Raw genomic sequence first — 20,641 nt, 5'->3', positions numbered from 1 at the left:
CTACTGTAAAGGACAGTGGCGCTAAACCTTTCTTGCTTTTGACCCAGTTAAAGTTAAGCAATTACTAGTGATCCCTTCATGGGTTGTGAGTAATGTAACTAAAAGTGATTTTTACTTCTTGGATTTGTCTTGTTTTTCTTATATTATAGGATTTGTGAAAGCATGTGTAGGTAAGTATCCAATAGTTCAGAAGGAAAAAAAAATCATACATTGTATCATATGTTCTTATCAATTGGTGGAGACCGACTGGTATAGAAACAATTATGTGAGCATGCAGTTCAACTCTCTATACATACTTTTGCTATATGGGCTAATAGCCCTCGTGTATGCTATTCACATTGGTATGCACTGTCTGTGTCCTTGTAAATGGAAGTGTTTATATAATTTTTTTCATACTGCTGAACAAAAGAATAACAGGCTCTCGGCACGACATCTGTTAGCTGCGTCAAGGGGTGGTAGTTTACGGTAAAACGGCGCCCATTACCATGTGATCTCACCGATGTTTGTAAACATGCGTCAGCCACATGTGATTCTGGCGATGAGGAAAGACTCTCTAGCCGCCCGACCAACCAGCGACCGGGGGAGTGTCAGGGGCGGGGTTCCCGTGTTGCGCTATGGAAAATCGTTAGGGGGATACACTGTGATAAACGTACGCACCGAGATTTCTAATAGCGACAGCGAGGCTGAAACGGGAACCTAGTGGACTGACCGTTGACCGAGGAGCGGGTCTGAGAGGCACCGGCAAGGGAATGGATGAGACTCCTCTGGCACAGGATGAAAACATTCTTGGGATAAACACGTAAGTTATTTATGTTATCATATGACGAGAGCGACATAATGCTGCGTATGTTGCGTAGAGAATACCACTATGTAGTTCACAACCACTCAAGTCCTGAGTGGAAAAGGTAAGAATAAAAGCCCAGAGGCGCTGTTGTAAAAGTGAAAAGAATAAAGAAAGAAAATGAAAGTCATATATTCGCAGTCAAAGAGTGCGCGGGGGCTTGACGAGGGAAAACGTTGTAAACACTTTTGTAATCACGAGTGTTTCATCATCGACATGACAACAGGTAAATTAAACTGCGTCAGCGAGAAGGACCGAAAAAACCACATGAAATCCAGTGGGAATTTCCGCTGTGATGGTGGAACATGCTGTGACGGAATGACAGCGTGTTGTGCTCGGTCCGAAACTTGAGTTGAGCCTGGTTCTGATGTTAAAATGAGGATGTAAACAAAGCGTGGATTCGGCAGGGATGGCGTGTGAAGGAAGAGCTTGGAATAGGATGCTGCGCAAGAGATGGATAGTGCGTAATCCTGTTGTGGGAGAGGACGATGTTACGCAGTTCATATTGGCACGATCATTTAACACCTCGTCGCCTTTTTTTTTCCTGGTGTGATCAAAAATCAACTTTCAGTTTTAATAAAAATCAGAACACTTTCCGAACATGGTCACAAATAGACGCACATGGGGTTGTTCTATTATTTGTGTAATTTCAGAGGAAATTAAAACTTCAGTTCCAAGTGAGCAACACAATGGTGACGCAGCTTGTTTTGTGTTTCAGGTGTTAAACAACATTTGCTGCGTCACAGAGATCCCAGGAGGTCCTTAATAGTAATCTGGCTCTTTAGTGCGCACTTGATACGATGAAAACAAGCTCTTCTTCCCAAACATAGGAGGTGCTATTGAGCTACATAATTTTTGATATCATCTGCTGTTAGGGGATTGACACACAGGTATTGCCCATCAACAGTAACAGTTTTTTTTACTTTTTTTGGTATCGATGGCATGGACAAAAAAATGTGATTACATAACTGATTATATTTTTTCGGAGCCTTGAGCTTTCAGGAACTGTAGTTTTGTATTCCTCAAAGTTGTTGCCATTTGGCAGATTTGTCTCCCTTAGAGCTAAAGCTTGTAATGCACACCTGTGAGAGCAGTAGGACACTGACACGCCTGATGTGACAACACTGTTGCTGTTGACACTGAGGCTGCCGGCCTCTGGTACTTTCCTAATGATCCTGGTGAGGGAGGGTGTGGGTGTGGTGCCTCCTACTGCTTACCTGTCAGAAGAACAGGGGATTGAAGTGCTCCCTCGCCTGGCAGAACTGCTGAGGTGAAAAGGAGGCACGCAGGAGGAGCAAACTCCTTCATGACAAGTGGATTTGTTCGGTCAATGGGTGAATCAGCAGTAGACCTCATGAGTTGCTAAACTGCTGGCAAAGAAATGGAAAGCGAGTGGAGAGACAGAGCGAGAAGCGGAGGGGAAAGAAGAGGAGCTTTAGAACTTTAATTATGTGTACTTAATAGAAACTTGACTCCCGGGGGAATGTCATTACTAGTTTTGAAACAAGCAGGTAAAGGTAATGGGAGGAAGCACAAGCTGATCACTGAGAGTGTCCGGGGTGGCCTTACAGCAGAACTCCCTTGTGCTTATTTACATTATTTTTGGAAACATGAGTCAAATCATCTACTCCATATCAGATGTTTTGGGCTGCCAAAGCTCAGCAGAATATTTTTATAGAATGGGATTATCATGTCCTTTGCAGTCAAAATGTTTACCATGTCTTCTGAGGCTGACCATTAGAACAAGTGACCCACTTTCACAGACAAGGAAACGTGACCTCAATAGTTATTTTGCGATTCTTTCGGGGAGGGGCACAGCCTCTCGAGTCAAACAAACAGAGGAGCCCAGTACAAGTGGGCTAAATTCAATGCTTTCAACCTACTTTTATTCAGAATTCTTGGAGGAATTTTTTAATAATTGTGTTATTGAGTTGTAAAAAAAATCCCAGCTTTTTCAGCCTAGCGGATGCAATTCAGCAGATACTGTTGGGTCAAAACTGGATGCTTCAAACAAGCACTTTTAAAAGACCCCAAAGGAGAGGCAGTGTGAATATACTTCTGGGTGCGTGCACAGCGGGGGGCCAGCATCACCTGTAGCCCTCATAAATCTTCGGAGAAAATGGTGAGCGACCGACTGCCTTTTAAAACAGATCCTTCCTACACACAAATTATAGAATAGGAGGTGGCACAGAGCCGAGAGATGACAGTGCTAAAATTAAACCCGGAGCACTGCTGGCCTCGCTAGATGATGATGTATTAATAGACAAGTGTGAGGCAGCATTCATTCGCAGGTATCATTCGCAGCTAGACACCTAACGTGCTACAAAAGTGAAAAAAAAATACTGTAAGCTGCTGTGCTGAAGCCCAAAAGAGACGTCTCCTTACTGCCGTTGTTAGTGGCCTTGATTTCACTTTGTGCAAAAGTATTTATTGACTTCTGTAAATAGTTCTTTAAGAAAGACAGCGCATATGAGGAGGATGAAATAGTGAGACAGCTTATTGGTGCTTCAATGTTTTTGTCCAACATTACTGTTAATCAATGGGAAACACCAGCCAGATTTTCCCTCTCTTCTTTTGCTTTAAAAAAGACACCTTTAGCCACATTTTCCGACCTTTGTGAATGCTTTTATACTTAGTTATTTAACCCATAAAGTCCCTCTTGTTATCAGCAGGTCATGTGATATTTCCCAACAGCTGGAATGGGAGCCAGGAGAGAGTGACAAAGTGAAAATCAACTCTTCCACCCATCATGCAGCAGATACAGTTGAACAAACAAAATGTCAGACTCATTTGAGCGCATTAAGACTCTCACATTTCTAAACATTTTGCAATTTCGCTGCACTGAAGAAAAGATGGTGCAACATAGAAGGAGTTATCCAAGCCATTAAACAATCCTAACATGATTGGTGCTTTCAGGACATTGTCTGTACAGGCAACATCAACAGGAAATGAAGTCTACGCCACCTTTTGCTTTGATTGGTCCAGTAACGTCTCATGTGATGCCTGTATAATTCCACTAGTTTGATGCTAACACATTAATAGCCCATTAGCGGTTGTGACTTTTGTAGGTACTCACAACCCACATATATAAATATATCCAAGTTTTGTTTATACATGTATATATAATATGCTGAGAATAATGAGGTTAATAAATTCTGAAGTTTTCCTTTATTGAACAAATGTTGAGAGGTGGTTTAAAACACATTACTTCGATGAGTTTGCCCCTCTCACTCCTGATAAATTAGGACCTCTAATCTGTAAGAGGATTAACCACCTACCCTGTTTACACGTGCACACATGCACACAACCCCACCCCCCACTGTTACGCACACACAATGTCACACACATACAGGCATTCAGTGTTCGCTTTACGTCACCTACTCTAATGTGACCCAACCCAGTGGCTCTCCCTTTGACACACTTTGGCCACTAACAGTCTGCCCTGCGTGATGCACAGTGGGATTTCTTATTGTCATGGATATCTCATTTTTGAAAACCACGTGGATATTTTGTGTTGGTATTCTCCCGAATAAGAAACATTTGATGATCTCGTTTATGACTGAATCATTATGTTCATCGTTGACTTTTATGTAACATGTAGCATCTGTTCCTGTAATCTGCTGCTAAAAGTGGACAGACAGTTTGTCGTAGGAGCTACAAATTAAACCAGTACTTGCGCAATTGGCCTTTGTTTTGGTTTTGAAAGGGGCTGATGCGCCTTTAACAAGCAGTAGATGGTCAGGTGACTCGGCAGAAAAAAAACTGCTCCGATGCAGAAAGCAGCCACAGCACACACAACAGACAGCGAAAGGAGCTTGTAGTAAAAAGAACAAGAGAGCAAGGGAGAGGTCGATACAGAGTTCATGAATAGCACTGTAACATGGGAGGAGTCAGAATAGCAAGAACAAGGAGAAGACAGATGAAAGCAGGGTTGCGGCCTTCAGACTACACTGCCTGACTGAGTTACTCTCGATGCTGACACTGTGTTCATGTAAATACTGGAAGTGCTTGTCGAAATCGAGAATATTTTAAGCCTTTGTTTGGGCCGAAGTACACGTCCATAAATAACGATGGTCATCATATATGCCCAAAGGGGCGAAAATATTTAGTACAACTAGGGCTTTTGTTTTAGAAGCCAAGACACTGAACTGCCAGTGAAGAGGATTAGGGAGTGACAGACAGGGAAATTGTCCCCGAAAGACACATGAAGGTTTTGGATTAGTTGCTACGTCACCTTTTCCCGTCAACAGGACAACAGCGTCTGTGACACTGACAAGGCAGGATAATGCCAGCCTTTTAATGCCAGACCTACAAATAGAATCCAGTGAGTTTTCCACATTAATTGTCTTGGTATTGTGTTGTCATCTCAAAAGAAAATAAGAACGGTGATAGTGACAGAGAAAGCCTCAAATCTGCTCCCTACAGATGTACTGTACGGCATGCCTCAAAGGGATGTACAACAGGGGTTCATAGTAATGAATCCTTACCTATTTCAGGACCTGTTTTTTCCTTCTTGCTATACACAGTCAACCCCACTTGGACCAGGAGCGGGACTGGATGCCTGAGGCAGACCCAGGAGAGGACACAGTATCCTATTGTGCATTACAAAGAGGTCTACAGGGAGCGGCGGAGATCTATTTTTCCACAGTATGATTCATAGACAGTTTTTGTTGGGGTTCATCTCTGGTGCCAGTCTGCTGCCGTACCCTTTCTTATACTAAGATCGTGCTCATCTGATGCACTTGTAACGCAAGGAATTGAGCTGCTGTGTCATTCTTAGATGTGCTGGCCATGACTCAGTGGTTCTACTCGTTGGTCTCGGGTGCCAGCAAACAGTCTGCATCTTCTCGAGTTTTTGGTTCTTCTTCTGTCTCTCTCTTTGGAAAGAGCCAGAACCCCAAGTTTTACAGCATCAGCTCAAACACAGACCTCGGGGAATATCTCACACTGAGCAGTGTATAAACTAAAATATGCTATGTCTTCAGCATGTATTAGTTTTTGTAACGAGTAAAATGTAGTATGCATAGAGATTTTGCTTCACAGTGAATGTGATAAAACAGGTGGGTATTCTGTTTAATAAATGTAATAAATAAACGAGATGATGGTAATCAGACATTCTTTAATGTAATTTTAACACCACGCCTAAAGTTGAGAGCTGCAAACAAGCTGCAGAAGTTTACATAAGGAAAAGGGGAATTTTATTTTATGTGACTAAGAAATCACAGTTCTCCCAATCAAATGGCCATGAGAGCCACAGATACAGTATGTGCCCTAAAGAAATGGAATTAGTTTTCCTTTGCCAGAACTAAAAGGAATACGTTATATGACTAACTGCCGGCATAGCGTTACTCTGTTCACTGATATGATATACCTCTTTCATTGATTGTATTAGAATAATTTACTTGATGAAATGTATTCAACATGTCGATTCATGTCGTTGTCATAATTATGTGTACTATGTTCAAAAGTGATGACAATAATGTTTTTGTTTTTTTTCTAATTTCAGGTGGACAGTGGCTTCCAAATGTTTTTCTTAAAGGCATCCTCCCCAGGAAACTGGTTTCAGATGGTGACTTAGAGTATAAAATCCCATCTAGCACCATTTGAAATCGGTGTTCTTGAGCAGGAACCGACTTCAGGAATGCCAACAGTGAGCAGCCTCATTCACGAAGTTGCCGGAAGGTTCAGGATTGCAGTTTGGTTGCAAACGCATCTATATTTTTGCAAATTAGTCCAGATTTGTGATAGTCACTGATGTAATTTTGTGTCGGTTTGTGCTCTCAACCAGTTGTCCATACAGCTCATGTTCCTCTTATCAGAAGAGAACAGTGTCAAAGTTCAGTCTTCTGACACCTGATCCCCCTCTCACCAAGGTTGACCGTTTTCCTCTGGTGTTCAGAGTTACCATCATGTCTAGCACCATTTGAAATCGGTTACAATGTGGAGGGACTGTCAACAAATTTCCTCAAAGCACCAGAAGATGGCAGCATTGAACTGCTGTCCATGCTATTGTCCAAGCCTACTAACTTTGTTGGAATCTTTGAAGAAGTAAATGAAAACCCTGATCAAGTACAAGAGAGAAAAGTTTATGAAAACACAACTTTATGAAAAGTTCTTCTTTTGCTTTGAATAATTTACCATACCGTCACTTGTATCCTCTACTTCAAATGATAAAGAAAGAATATCTGGTTAAATGTTTCAGTAGTTCAGAGGTTATGTATCTGCCCAGTGCTGAAGAATCAAAATTATGAGTGTTTTCTTAGATTTACATATAATAAAAAATGACAAATTACAGTTAAATCAACACAGGTTCATACTGTATTTACTTTAATAAAATAAATCTGGTTTTACCTTAAGTTGTACAGTGTTTCTTTAATTAAGTCTCATTGCGTAGATGAAGAGGTTTTGGCTTAATCCTTATACTGTTACATTTTTTTTTTGATAGAAATGCAAAATACATTCCTTGTGTCAATTAATATTACATGCTAATTATTTAAATTATGTTGAAGTTCAATTTTTGCATCATTTGATTGTCATCACCATGTCCCCTCAGTTCAGTTTTACGGAAGAGAGACAGACATTTAACGGCTGAACCATTTTTATAATTATAACCTGTCACTTGTTCGACCCCAGAGCAGAGGCAATTCTTTTCAGTTTTTGAGCTTTAAATTAAATTTAATTATAGCAGGTAATCTTTTAATCCATGCCTGTCTGATGTTCTCATGCTCCATTATGTGGAGACTAGATGGCGAATGAGAGCCAATATTAGCCTAAAGCATGAAGTCTGTAAGTGTCCACCCTGTTGCCCTCCACATGTCACATGATGGCATATGCATTAATAAAGTTGTCCATTTTTAATAAATGATTGAAGATTCGTAATTAAATGTATAGATGATTAACCCACTACTGGATCTTGGTCTAGTTCTAATACATAAAGATTCATTTCAGCATGTACAGTAGTAGCATAAACTGCATTTATGTGACTCCAAAATAAGCTACAATTTATTTTTTTGGTTTCAGATTTTGAAACTCTTTCACTCTGCGTTACCATATTATTTACCCACTTAAAAGCCTTTTATTAATTACCATATTGGTGGAGTATGACTAATGTAACCAGCAGTTTGTTTTAATTGTTTATGTGCACCTGACCATATAAATGCTGTTTGCTCTCAAAGAAATGACTGCACTGACTGCTAAAATGTGCTATATTCCCATTGTTTTAATCATCAAACTTTGCTTGCATTGTGGCATTGTCACAGCACATGTAGTCAGTGCCCATGTACCAGCTGTCATTTGCTTCTTGTGTTTATGGGGAAATATTTTCTTTGGACATAAACATATGTGCAAATGAGCAGTTATAGTTACAGTACTTGGCAAGACACTTCTATTTCAGTTGTGTTTACCCTCTGCTGGCTCTGTTTGAGCTATTAAACACAGACCTGCCATCACTCTTAGCATCGTTTGACACTGTTCAACCACCAGAAACAGAATAGTTTATTCTTATAAGAGACTAACATTGTCCAGGCAGGGTTAGCTGTTAACTAATGCCATCCACCACAGCTCTCTAGTGACTCCCCACTACCTGCTGACCTTTTCAAACAGAGTGATAAGTGTTGTTGAGCTCAATCAAAGCGTATAAATGGTTTAAGCTTAAAATACTGAATGGATAGACTAGTCAGATGTAGAAACCTCTACCCACAGCATGACCGCATTATTTTTATCTCTCGTGTATGCAAGAAGTCAGGCCTGGCAAATGGGGAAGGATATATTCATAGCAGAGTGTGTTGCTATATCAACAGCAAACAAGACCATGTGCATTCAGTGTCCTTTCACTTGAGCAAATGTGAATCACAGGGTGTTTCTCAAATTGAACATGACGTCATCATCCGCATCATCAATTTTTGATTCCACTCGCTTCGCTTTGAATTGCCACACCTCTTTCGTTGTGATGTGGCAAGTGTGACTGGTGTAGCTGGTTGCAATAAATAACAGTCAGAATTTTCCTTTGGCTTCAGCAGCAGATGTGGGAGGAGGATTGATGTTGAAAGTTAGATTGGTCACTGTGAAAATAAACATTAAGATAATACTGGAAGAATAAAAAGAGGAATTTCAATGTGCGACTTTGAGACTTTTGGATAGGAGCAAATAGCACGTTTATTCTCTCACTAATGAAAAGTTGAATTTGCACACATTACATTTTTTCCACTCATTACACACAGGTTTTACTGCTACAGCCTCACCTGGTCTGGTATGACCAGTACTTTTTGGTAGCTAATGTTAGCAAACTTTAGCTAGATGTTTCAGAGTTTCTGTACTTTGCAATCCTTCTCTACATGTGCTAGAGTCAAAGTCTGGTTGTACTTGAAAAAGATTAGTTTGTAAAGCATGTTGTCCAACCAGTGTTCCAAACAAAACACCCACGCCCGACAGGGAGGTGAAAAGATGGCTGCCATTAAGAGGAGCAAGAAAAGATAGGAAAAAGAGCTTGAGACACAAGTTCAAACCCTTCTTATTTTCTCATCCTCCGCACACTGAGTTACAGACACTGCCAGATACAGTCATAAGGTATTAAGGCCCATATAATGTACAGTGTTTTAGAGCTGATATGCTTCTGACGTAATGGTTATGGGGTTTCTTACTAAAGTGAAAGTAGGAGTAGGCTGCTCACATAAACTTATCCATATTGTTGACGGTGCTTACACTAAGAGCAGCTTTGTTAAAAGGCTTGTCAAACATTTACTTTGAGATCACAAAGTGTTGGTAGACTATTCATACTAAACATCTGTTTCTGGTCTAATGCCAAAACCTCAGTGGGAAGCATTTATGTCTTGTTTGTCTTGTGCCTAAAGATCTTCATCCGCCCCACGCATGAGAACAACTTTAAAGAGGAGCTTCATTTCCATTTTTTCTTATTTCCTTCCCCACAGCAATATCTATTGTGCCATAACCACTCTGACCACACGAACCACAATATGTGTAACCATGTAAGTGATTCAGTCAAGATGCCATTTATTTTGGTCAGGCTGCCAGGTCTACAGTGCCACAGAAACATGAGTTATAGTCTGAGTGGGTGTGTAGTAGTTCCTTTTCTTGTTTACCTCATGTCTAGAGCCACATTACTTCCTCTGCAGTGAGATTCCCCCCTGTCTCACACAGGCCTGATGAGGAGATTTCTTCTACTGACACAGTTCAAAGAGCGATCATGGGATCATGATCTTGAAACGTTAATGTGATGGAAGCCAGTTAAACATCCATCTGTGATGCACTGCATTCAATTTCAAACTTCCTGAGAGAGAATGACTGATTTTGACCGTGTTAACTTTGTCCATTCATGTTCTGAAACACACTAAGATGTTGTTGTCAGCACATTTAAACACCCATTTTATATGGTTGATAATATATTCATAAGAAAAAAAGTATTAGCATTTATCAAATATATTATGACATACAGTACGTAAATCTCTCTGTATTATATATCCTATTGAAGTGACATAAGTCATATTGATGCACACAGACTCTAGTGCGCATGGTAACGCCCTGACAATCATCAACAGGAACCAAAGAGACATGTATTAAAATGTTACATTGTCTTACAGAAAGTAAAAAAAAATCCATACCAACATGAATGCCGCATAAATATTTGTTTATTACACATACAAATGCTTCATAGGTGAGTTTACAATTCTTTAAAGATCAAAGATCTGTATTATAACATGTACAACAACTAGTACATGACCTATACACGCTTTATATGAAGGGCCACACAATAAATGTTATTTTATAAATAAATATTTTATAAATGTGTGCATAAAAATAGCTTCTGTCCTGATTTGCTGATACAATTACATTATTCTGTTTTTATTCTATATTCTATATTGTAGATCACTTACAGTAAAACATTAAAGCATTAAATGTCATCATCTTTGAATTTGTGTTATTAAAGTACGAATTGACTCCCCACAAAGAGAATGAACAGACTGTCCTTCACAAACAGAATTAGGGCTCAAAGAAGTCCAATGGAATTCATACATACATTTATACATATTGCTGTTATCGTGTGAAAATTCTTGGGCTTACGAATCCTATTTCAAAGACAATTGGCTACTATTGGAAATGCCTGAAGGGCGTTCAGTGTAAAAACAAATCTGTCTTTTAGAGTCTTTCAGAGGAGATACATGGCCTTTAAGGCTTTCCAACAGTGATGATACAGTGTGAGCCAGGATGGGTGTGGTACTGTACTAATGCAGTGGAAAAACAAGATTTGATGGAGGAGGAATCAGTGACTTTCACTTTAGAGAGTGGGAAATTCTCTGAAACAGGGAGGACACCCAACATGTTTCCTACTGTCACTAAGGTTTTAACATGTTGTGTTGAGACATCTGACAAAGGATTGTTGAAGCTTGAGAAGTGACAAAAATGCTTATTCACCTTAAAAATAGTGCATTGATTGACATTGCCAATACGTTCATTGTTATTTACGTGTACAACATTGCTATGGTTACAAAGCTGGATCTCTGAGCCAGAGACTGAGTGTGAATGGAAGGGAAAGCCACTGTGTTGACTGTAGGTTTACTCAGCACTTATAAAGATTTCCCTGCAATGTGACTTTCATATGATCCCTCAACAGTCACAGCATGTATTCTTGATTTCTTGGTTTTGTTGTGATGTTTTGTTTAAGCTATAAAGCTGATGATATTCCACAGTTAGCTTTGGCAGTTCATCACTTTGGTGTAGACTGGATTATCTGAAGAACTATTTGATGGTTTATGATCAAATTTTGAACAAGCAGTCGCTAGAGGATGAATCCTACTGACTTTGGTGATCGACTGAATTTTTCTTTATTGCCACAACGAGGGTGATTTTTTTAATTTATGACCAAATATCTGCAAAACTAATAGTATTCTCGACAGCCTCAGCTGTACTTTGTGTTTAGTGCTGATTAGCAAATGTTAGCAAGGTAGCATGCTAAACTAAGATGTGAGTTGACACATTAGTTGACTGGAGGATTCTCTGAGAAACACAGCAAACCCTCTGATAATAAACTGTCTGTCCTTATACCTTAGATGAATCATTATAATCATGAATGCATATCCGGTTTATGACCTTGTTCATCTCCTCCAGATGATTTCACAAATTATTATCCAGATAAAGCTCAAGCTCTTTCACGATCAGAAAAGAAATTGTAAAATGACCAAAGATGATTTAATGAAACCTGGAAGTTCTATTGAAGCAGAGTCAAGAAACCATCTCTTTTGATCCCTAAAAGGCCACAGTTGGAGCCTCTGGCACAACAGCAGACCATGGTACAATGAAACACTGTTACCACATTTTATTACAGGGCTTTTCTCTGTACTGTGCAAACCCCTGCCAGGATAATGGCTGGGTCCTTCACCGCTGCCATGACTGTGAATGTGTTCATTTAGTTTGTCCTCTAAGAAAAAAGAAGCTGCTACTTTGTAAGATGTAGACAATGTTTTAACATGTATGTCATTTTTTGAGTAGAGGCTCTCGACCCCTTTACATAACATGCTGTGCAGTGGACAACAGTAAGATTTTGATCTTTTGGTTTTCTTTGTAAAGTCTAAAAAAGCCTTCTCCACTCTCAAATGAATGGTTAACAAACTTTTACAGGTTTTTGCTCCACTGGCTCAGTTACCCATTCAAGGTCACAAACATTTTCATCACTTTTCCCCCTCACAATACTGTACAGTAGCTAGTGTAGTTACATGGTTCATTGATGGTAGGTACTCTATTCAATTATTTTCTCATGAAACAAGGTCTCCCATTATTTTGCAGAGCTTACTAAAAGGACTCCAGAACAATTGACAATGAAGGAAGGAAAGTCGGGAGGCGAAGAATGCAGCTGATTGTATCTTTATCAGTTGAATTAACCACATTGTGTGTCTCTTGAATCACCTTTTTCATGGTTCTGTGCAAACAAAACAGCACATTAATAACACAGAAACTTAAAATTTCACAAAAACTCCAAACTAAAATGTTTTGTTTTAAATAACTTTGCAATACTTCATAAAACATGGACAAAATACTGAAGTGTTCTCTCCAGTTTTTATATAAATAATGTACAAAATAGTAGTGAAATAAAATATTTACAATTTTGTGTTAAAAAAATGTGGAAATAAAAAAATAAAAAAAGCATCACTATAAAATGTGCTTTGATCACTGGAATGTTATACTTCTGTTTAAATCATGATACTACTCAGCAGATCTGATTATCTGCCATTTCAAGTGCAATAATATCAAAAGTGAGTTCTCTTTCTTTCACCCCCATCGATTCATGGAGGCAACGTTACAGTTTGCTGGCACGTCCTCCTGGGTAACAGATGCTCTTTAAGAGATAGGCACGGTTCCATTTGCAGAGCTGGTGTTGACAAGAAATGAAGAGAAAAACCGTTTCGTTTGAGCTTCATTCACATAGTTGTGCAAAAAAGGGGAAAAAAAATCAGAATTCATGCTTTTTTGGCTTCACTTGTGACAATCTATGTTTCCCATTTAAAAACTGTAAGTTAATGTGAAGTAAAATGAACAAGTAAACCATGCTTAAATATATTTTTAGAGGTATTTTGATGCTTTTTGGTAATAAATAGACAGGAATTGACAGATACCTGAGTGAGGAAGGCAATCTAAAGATTTTGGAACTGTAATAACTCCGGCTTCAGGTCTTCTCTGGTGTCATATGAGCTATGGTGTCACCAAATAAGGAATTTGTGTCAGAAATGTTTTATGTTAATTTTTTATTAGTCCACCAAATGTTTTATTATTGCATTCTCAATGTTAGTGTTAGTCATCGCAGAGTAATGATTGATTGTTTTTTTTTGAGTAATTTTTAATCTTGGCTTAATGCAATGTGAAGCTCAATATGAGTATGTAGTTAATACGAGTTGACAAGATTATATATGTCAAATTGTTATTTCATAGTTAAAAGCTTGAAGTATGTTGGTCACATTTTCTTTTCAAATTCAGGTCAGATGAACGTCTAACAAAAAGTCATCACATAAATCACAGAATATGTCAGCCTGCATATGTCTTTGACTTATATAAATTCCTCTATATTTAGTGAACTTGATAATTAAAGACATTCATTCCAATTCATTCTTTCCTGAGGGGAATTATTGTCCTGATACTGATACATTCTATGTCACAGCTGTTTTTATTAAAGGATTTCCTGTTGACTTCCCATTCCTGAGCACATGTCCGGAAACACAGACATCTAGATTTCCCTAAATGAGTCAAAAAGCAGTGAGGAAACCTGAACCTGCTGCAGAGTTACCACATGATACTTCACTGCATGTTGCACTGCTCATAGAAATATGAACTAATATTGAAACTGTACTTTACTGTGCGTTTATGTAAACCATAAAAAGGTGAAAAGAGCAGAAAACTTAGACAGAAAAAGCAACAGATGGATAAAAATCACAAAGACATATGAGCCATGCATGAAAGAGCAAAATATTATGAAAAATATATCTCACCCTTTTTTCCTCAGAAGAAACTTGTGTAAAAAGTAGACAACTATACATGTAACTGTAAAGGAAAAAACAAACAAAAAAGATTTATTATATTTTGTATTTCAAATGCAAAATTTTGGTAATGTGTGAATTCCAATAAGAGAAATAGTACATTACCTAATGAAATGCCTATCACAGAGGCTATAACATTCATATATCCTGAAAGACACATTCACAGGTAAACACAGAGCAAACAATCACCCTGGTTAAGATCTATTGTAGGACTGAGGGCTCAATAACGCACCAGTATCTGAGTTAGTGATTACAGTCCCATCATGTTTGTCTGCAAGTAGGAAACAGTATTATTAGTACATAAACTATTTCAACTGACACAGACAACAGAAAACAAAAACATATTCAACACACAGCTACGAGAAGGTCTGTTACAAACTGATTAAAATACACTATGTGTACAGATTAAGGTAATTATAACATCTTTCAAATTATTTTGATGTGTGCTGCTTTCAACCTGTTCGTCTGAGTGTCTCTGTGTTGGATCAGTGAGGTTGAAAAAGACCAAAGACATTAATATATTAAATGGGAGAGGGACTGAGGGAGGAGGACACATCTGAGAATATTAAATTACATTTCTCTACCGTCAGTAAATTAAAATCTTTCTTATCCGCTTTAAATCAGCCTTTATCTGCAGGAAATACAATCAACTAGGGAAACCTAGAGACATACATTACAGTATTAAAGGGAATACACTTGTTTGCTTTCTGGTGAAGAGTTAAATGAGAAGATTGGCACCACACTCATACAGTATGTGCCTGTTAAATACAAAGCTAAAGACATCAGATGGTTAGCTTATCTTGGCATCAAGAAACAGACTAGGGGAAACAGCTAGCATGGCAAAATCCCTCTTCCAGCAACTCATTCAAATACGTCAAGTGTCTATGACTCATGATGACCCATTTTATGTTCGGTGATGTGCCGGGTTATCTTGGCTGTGAGCAGTAGCTTCCTGGAGTGTCTGCTGGTCGTCTGGCAACAGCTCAGAGGCAAGAAATAGCCTGACACATAAAACCCCAACCCCATCAATGCCCCCCAACCCCTTCATTAAAGGGCAACTACTTGTTTTACACTTCTGCCAGAAAGCGAAAAAGCATATTTCCCAAAATATCTGATTATTCTTTTTAGAGTATTGGTTATGTCATGTTATATTTGTTAATTCAAGTATTCACAGACATGTCTAAAAAGTGAACTAAATAACAAAGAAAGCCAATGAATGTGCTACGAGCACATGCACATTCTAGCTGACTGGTCTGATGGTTTAGGGTCAGCTGTCCACCCTGATACTAATGTTCATTCTCTAAATGTAAGTTACACTGTTCACATCATATTATATAATAATAATGATAGAACATCTAAGGCCAGACCTGGAATTTTTTTCACCCCTCAGTGATCACAATAAATTATATGAAATTATGTGAAATTACAGAGCAAACTGATTCAAAATAAGATTCAAACTCTCATCTAATCTCTTAAGGAATCTTTCTCTACCTTGAAAAGATGCTGTTGATGTTACATTGGCTGTGGTAGCTTTATCCTCAGCTGTGAAAATGTCTCTGCCACCTTTGAACAGAAGGATCAGAAGGATTCTTTCGGTTTGGAGTTTGGACAGGATAAAAGTGTCTTGTTGAGCTGAGAAGCCATTTCTGAAACTCATGCAGCGTGCACATAATCTATTCATGCTGCCAAGTGTTGCTGTGCCTAAAAGGTTTCAGCCTAATTACATGCAGATCAGCTCGTTTGGAGACAAGTTTTCTGTACCTCGTGCCGAAGGTGAGACAGTTGGTGTTGCACTGGTTGTTACATGTTTTTCTTGGTGAGCTGTGGATGTGGCAGATGAAGCCGTAGAAGTGGACGCTGCTGTGACATGGAAAATAAATCACTGTATAAATGAAAGATTTTTTGATTTCTTGTATATCAATTATAATCTCTAAATTCTTTAGTGTTAAAATATTTCAAAGATTTCTTTCTGTCTTGTAAAATATTTCTCTACCTTGTGTTGAAGGTGCAGGAGTTGTTGCTATTGTTGTTGTAATTCTATCTTCTGTTGTCACACCTATGAACAAGAACATCACTAAACTTATCTGTGGTTACAATTAATCAGCCATTTGTGAAGCTGGTGGTGGAACATGCACGTAATTCATTTTACATGCAGAGTGAGCTGTGTCGACAGTAATGCATCATTAACATGCCTCTCGATGTCAGCGGAGAAAGTCAAATGGGAGGAATCATCCATTTATTTTTCACACCATGATTCAGTGTAATATTAGATGAAGGACAATCACCAACTCTCTGGACAGAGGTTGCTCTTTAGTCAGTACACTTTCAAACTGTTAAGGAGCGTATGAGTTCGGCAGTTAGCAAACAAAACCACTTTGAGTGAGCAGAGGCATGAATGGTGGACAGAAAAGTGTTGTGAAGCTGTTATATTTAGAAGAGTGTGTAGAGAGGGTATAAGTGATGATGTTTAAACATGTCAGCGGCATGAACGATGCCGAGTGTCTCCACTGACACCATGGCAACACCTACATGCAAGTGCACTCTTCTTAATTGAAAACAGTATCTCAACATTTAACTGCCTGAAAGTGCACTCCAGACTCGACGGACCACTGCTCTTGCAAGCTTCTTATTTATGCCCATGGAGGATTGAAAAGTTATTAAAAGACCACGCCTGTGGTTTGAAATGTTTTAGCCCATTTGCATCACATGAAACTTTTCAAAGCATAACCGAGGTTTTTCTGACTGATTTATTACATTCCAGGAAGCCACTGTGTTGAATTTATTTCACTACAGTTAGAAGCTTGCAGAGCCTTGAAGTACCATTGAGAGTGGTACAGTAATTCATCACAGTGAGCATTTCTCAGCCTTTATTTTCAGTCCACATATGTTTTTATGTACATTAACTTAGCATTCACAACTTTTATCAAAATCTTAGGGAATGCAACGCTTTTTGTCATTTGACGCCATGATTTTGGAACGTCCTTGAACGCACCAACCAACACTTGGGATCAGTCTTTGTTCACAACTGGTATTATCAAAATAGTATATAACTTAATCATCATAACATAAGTGATGAAAAATAATGATGACAACTATTAATTGAGTTAGTTTCCCTCGAGTTAGTGCAAAGTGATTTTCATACTGCAGTGAAATGAATGGAAACCAGTAGCTTGATGGAAAACAGCCTACAATGTTACTGAATGGTTTGAAAATGGTCAACAGTATTCATAGAGAATATTCATAAATAATGTGTTAAAACATGCAATGGGGCAACCTGCATGGGCGTTAAAACTTCACAAAAAAGTATGATTAAGGCTTGGTCCACTTCACCCTGCCTCTCATCAGAATAACCTGTAATCTGTAGAATAACAAGTCAAACACATGGACTTACCTTGGCATTTAGGAGGCTCAGAATTGTATTCACCAGTTTCAGTGCACATGATGCTGGTCGGACCAACGAGGATGTATCCTTCATCACAGACAAAATTTATGACCTGTCCATATTCCGGTTCACCTTGACCATCCCAGCGGCTCCGGCCGTTGGTCACTTCAGCAGGTTCCTCACACGTTACGACTGAGGAACATACAAACAGGTGTTTTCATAGTCACATCATGGTGGAAACATTTGTACCAAAAAACTTTCATTGTCCCTGGTTGTGGTTTCAAGAAATACAAGATAAATGAGAGACGTTTACTTTCACACGTGGATTTTCCATTCCACCCTTTAGAAAGGCAGTGTTTGTGGCTCAATCCACTAATGTCATATCTGTGGAAAGATGAAGGAAAATAAAACAGAACAATTTATTTAAGGAGGAATTCATTCTGTAGAGCCATGTTTTTGCAATGCAATGGAATTCCACCTAAATTTCTAACTAAATACTTAGAGAATTTACTCAAGAGCTTTATATCAACAACGCTCTGTAGAGCCAGGAGCGAAGAGAGCCAGGTGTCTAATCAGTGAAACTATGACGCACCACTTTCTGGCAGTGCCTCTATTTATCATGCCTCTATTTCAGGACTATTTTGATTTCTTTAAAGTTTGGCAAATCCACTTGTACTTCAGCCACTCTGTTTGCCAGTGTTGTCTGGTCGACATCTGTTGGCAGGACGGCAAAAAGAGATGCTTTGTGGCTTGTGTGTAAATGGACATGACATAACTATCCACTGAGTGTCTCCTTTGTGTTGTCATTGGAGCTGCTGAATGTTTTACACTTCTCTAAATTTATGACATAAATATTCAATGTCTGATGTAATTCAACCAGATAGCGATGAAATGGCAAGATTCCATACTTCTTACATTTATACTCACCCTTTATCACAAGTGACTTTTATTACAGCACCAAACAGGGTGCCACCACTGGTATCAAAATGCATATGCGGTTGAGGTTGAGGGAGACCACAGTCCTTCTCTGTAATATCAAAATGATCAGAACATTGCTGCATGACTTTTATGTCAGGAAATTCAAAAGAAAAAAATAAAGGTGTTTGGTTGTCAAGAGGTAAAAAGAGCCAGTAGAGTTCAAATGAAAGTTAACAGGACTCACTTTTGCAGATGAGATCTGGTTCTGTCCATTTCCCATCAGTGCAGCTTATAACCTCAGATCCACTTTCCTTAACATATCCATTAGCACACTCTAAAGTGACACCAATGCCTTCTGGAAATGTATTCAACAGAAGTGCTTCAGTCGTTAAGACAATGTTTTCCCTTCCCTCGGGGTTATGACAGTTGGCTGGAGGAAAAACGAGACAAAGAGGCAACATCAACAACATCATCTTATTTTTTATCTTTATCTTTTATTTTTTATTTTAATGAAGTAAGATGAGCCCCTCTTTAATAAGAGTTTCTAAGTTTTCTAATTAATAGTGATGCAATTGGGTAATAAATTAATTACCACTGGTTTATGGTTATAAGAGAAACCAGTTATACAGTAAGTGTGGTAAACCGTTAATAAATACTCATGGGTTTCTCACTTTATAGTAAGTGATTAAGTCTAAAGATACAAATATTAATAAAAAGTCCTTGATAAAAGGTTTTTAATTTGAAGATTCTGAAGAAGATTTTAATTGCTGTTTTTGATTAATGAATTTTCCTAAGAGGCTCAAAATGGTCAAAAAGATTTTCACATCCTGAAAGTTGTTTTTATTAAAGACTTGTAAGTGATCTTCAAAATATTGGCAAACGATTTATAAACTGTTCCAGTTTGCTTCCTTGCCCAATATTAGATTATATTAGAGTGAGAAATATTTGGAGGAGTGCATTTTATGGAAGAAAATGTATCTCCTCTCTTGACTGTTCATCATTCCCAGACAATTCATACTAAATTAAACTTAAATGTAATGAAATACAATAGTCAATTCACAGCCCTGAGCTATTTCAAACCAGGATTATAAATTTAGACATACAGCAGACTTGTATGTTATAGTATGTTGATACTTGTTTATCTACAGTCCGCTCGTATCTGCTACAGCTGATAAGGTTTTTCTGTGGTACTACAAATAGGTACCCAATGACGGACTGAGAAACTTTCCAAACTAATCACAGAAAATTCTATTAGTATTTATGTTAAGCTGCTAGTTAAACTTATTGCGCTGTAATTTTATGGAAGCTGACATTACAATAAGTAACCGTTGTTTTTCCGTGGCGTTGACAGCTTTTCAAACTCTCTGAAACTCTCATGTGACTTGGTACGTTGATAAATATTATCTCATTAAACAGACTGCGAGGCTGATGTTCTACTGACCCGCTGCCTCCAAGACAAAGAGATATAATAACAGCAGACATCGTCGCCGTCCACAGGTGTCCAGTGAAAAGTCCATGTCGAGCTGCGGAGGGAGACAAAGGTGTTCTGATCCAGTCACTTTCAGTCCTACTTCTTCAGAATGAGCGCTGACACACGAGTAGCTCCGCGGCTGGTCTACAGTGACCCTCCTGTAAACGCACTACATATATCCATGTTGTCTCTGGTCAAGTTAACTTCAATAGCCTGAGTGACAGGAAGTGAGAAAATAAAAGCGAATATATTCTTCTCAGGAAGAGTGGGATGTAGCAGGCTTTTTTTTGTTGTTGCATATTTCTCTATATAAAACACATTATGGAGCAGCTATGCATTGATTCACGTGGTAGCTACACATAGCCTATATTAAATATCTGTATACACATTCCTGTATGTTTCATTCATCGCCTACAGCAGCTATTCTAAGTGAACCCTTTAGAGTTACCTGCATTTATCTATACATTAGTCTTAAAATATGTTCAGAGCTT

The 20,641-nt window shown here is 38.5% G+C and overlaps 1 protein-coding gene across 5 annotated transcripts; it reads right to left on the bottom strand.

Annotated features, from left to right (window-relative positions):
• Positions 1–10,467: 10,467 nt before the first annotated feature.
• LOC111652082 (complement factor H) lies at positions 10,468–20,309 on the bottom strand. 5 transcript variants are annotated; one of them, XM_023402225.2, is made up of 13 exons: positions 20,121–20,309; positions 18,924–19,109; positions 18,689–18,788; positions 18,075–18,145; positions 17,771–17,953; positions 16,373–16,435; positions 16,141–16,236; positions 15,871–15,942; positions 14,612–14,650; positions 14,485–14,526; positions 14,332–14,383; positions 13,465–13,540; positions 10,468–13,220 (listed from the first exon to the last, which is right to left on the bottom strand). In XM_023402225.2, the coding sequence occupies exons 1-12, from the start codon at positions 20,194–20,196 to the stop codon at positions 13,483–13,485; spliced, it is 1,038 nt and encodes a 345-aa protein (XP_023257993.1). In that variant the 5' UTR covers positions 20,197–20,309; the 3' UTR covers positions 10,468–13,220; positions 13,465–13,482. The 5 variants fall into 5 exon arrangements, with proteins under 5 accessions (XP_023257993.1, XP_023257992.1, XP_023257994.1 ...); XM_023402224.2 differs by having other exon boundaries at positions 16,141–16,239; positions 20,121–20,308; XM_023402226.2 differs by lacking the exon at positions 13,465–13,540 and having other exon boundaries at positions 16,141–16,239.
• Positions 20,310–20,641: the final 332 nt, after the last annotated feature.

Source organism: Seriola lalandi, unplaced genomic scaffold (assembly GCF_002814215.2).
Source record: "Seriola lalandi dorsalis isolate HSWRI2012SDOR001 ecotype SW California unplaced genomic scaffold, Sedor1 jcf7180002053900, whole genome shotgun sequence".
In the NCBI taxonomy this organism is placed as follows: domain Eukaryota; kingdom Metazoa; phylum Chordata; class Actinopteri; order Carangiformes; family Carangidae; genus Seriola; species Seriola lalandi.
Note: the sequence above shows the minus strand (reverse complement) of the source record. Positions and strands in the feature narration are given on the sequence as shown.

What these genes read in the sequence shown, in the direction of transcription:
- LOC111652082 (XM_023402224.2), bottom strand. Translation starts at nt 20,196, where the DNA reads ATGGACTTTTCACTGGACACCTGTGGACGGCGACGATGTCTGCTGTTA. An exon ending in AAAGTCACTTGTGATAAAGG is followed by an intron (nt 18,146 to 18,688) that starts GTGAGTATAAAT and finishes ATCTTTCCACAG; the next exon opens with ATATGACATTAGTGGATTGA. An exon ending in TGTCTCACCTTCGGCACGAG is followed by an intron (nt 15,943 to 16,140) that starts GTACAGAAAACT and finishes TTCTGTTCAAAG; the next exon opens with GTGGCAGAGACATTTTCACA.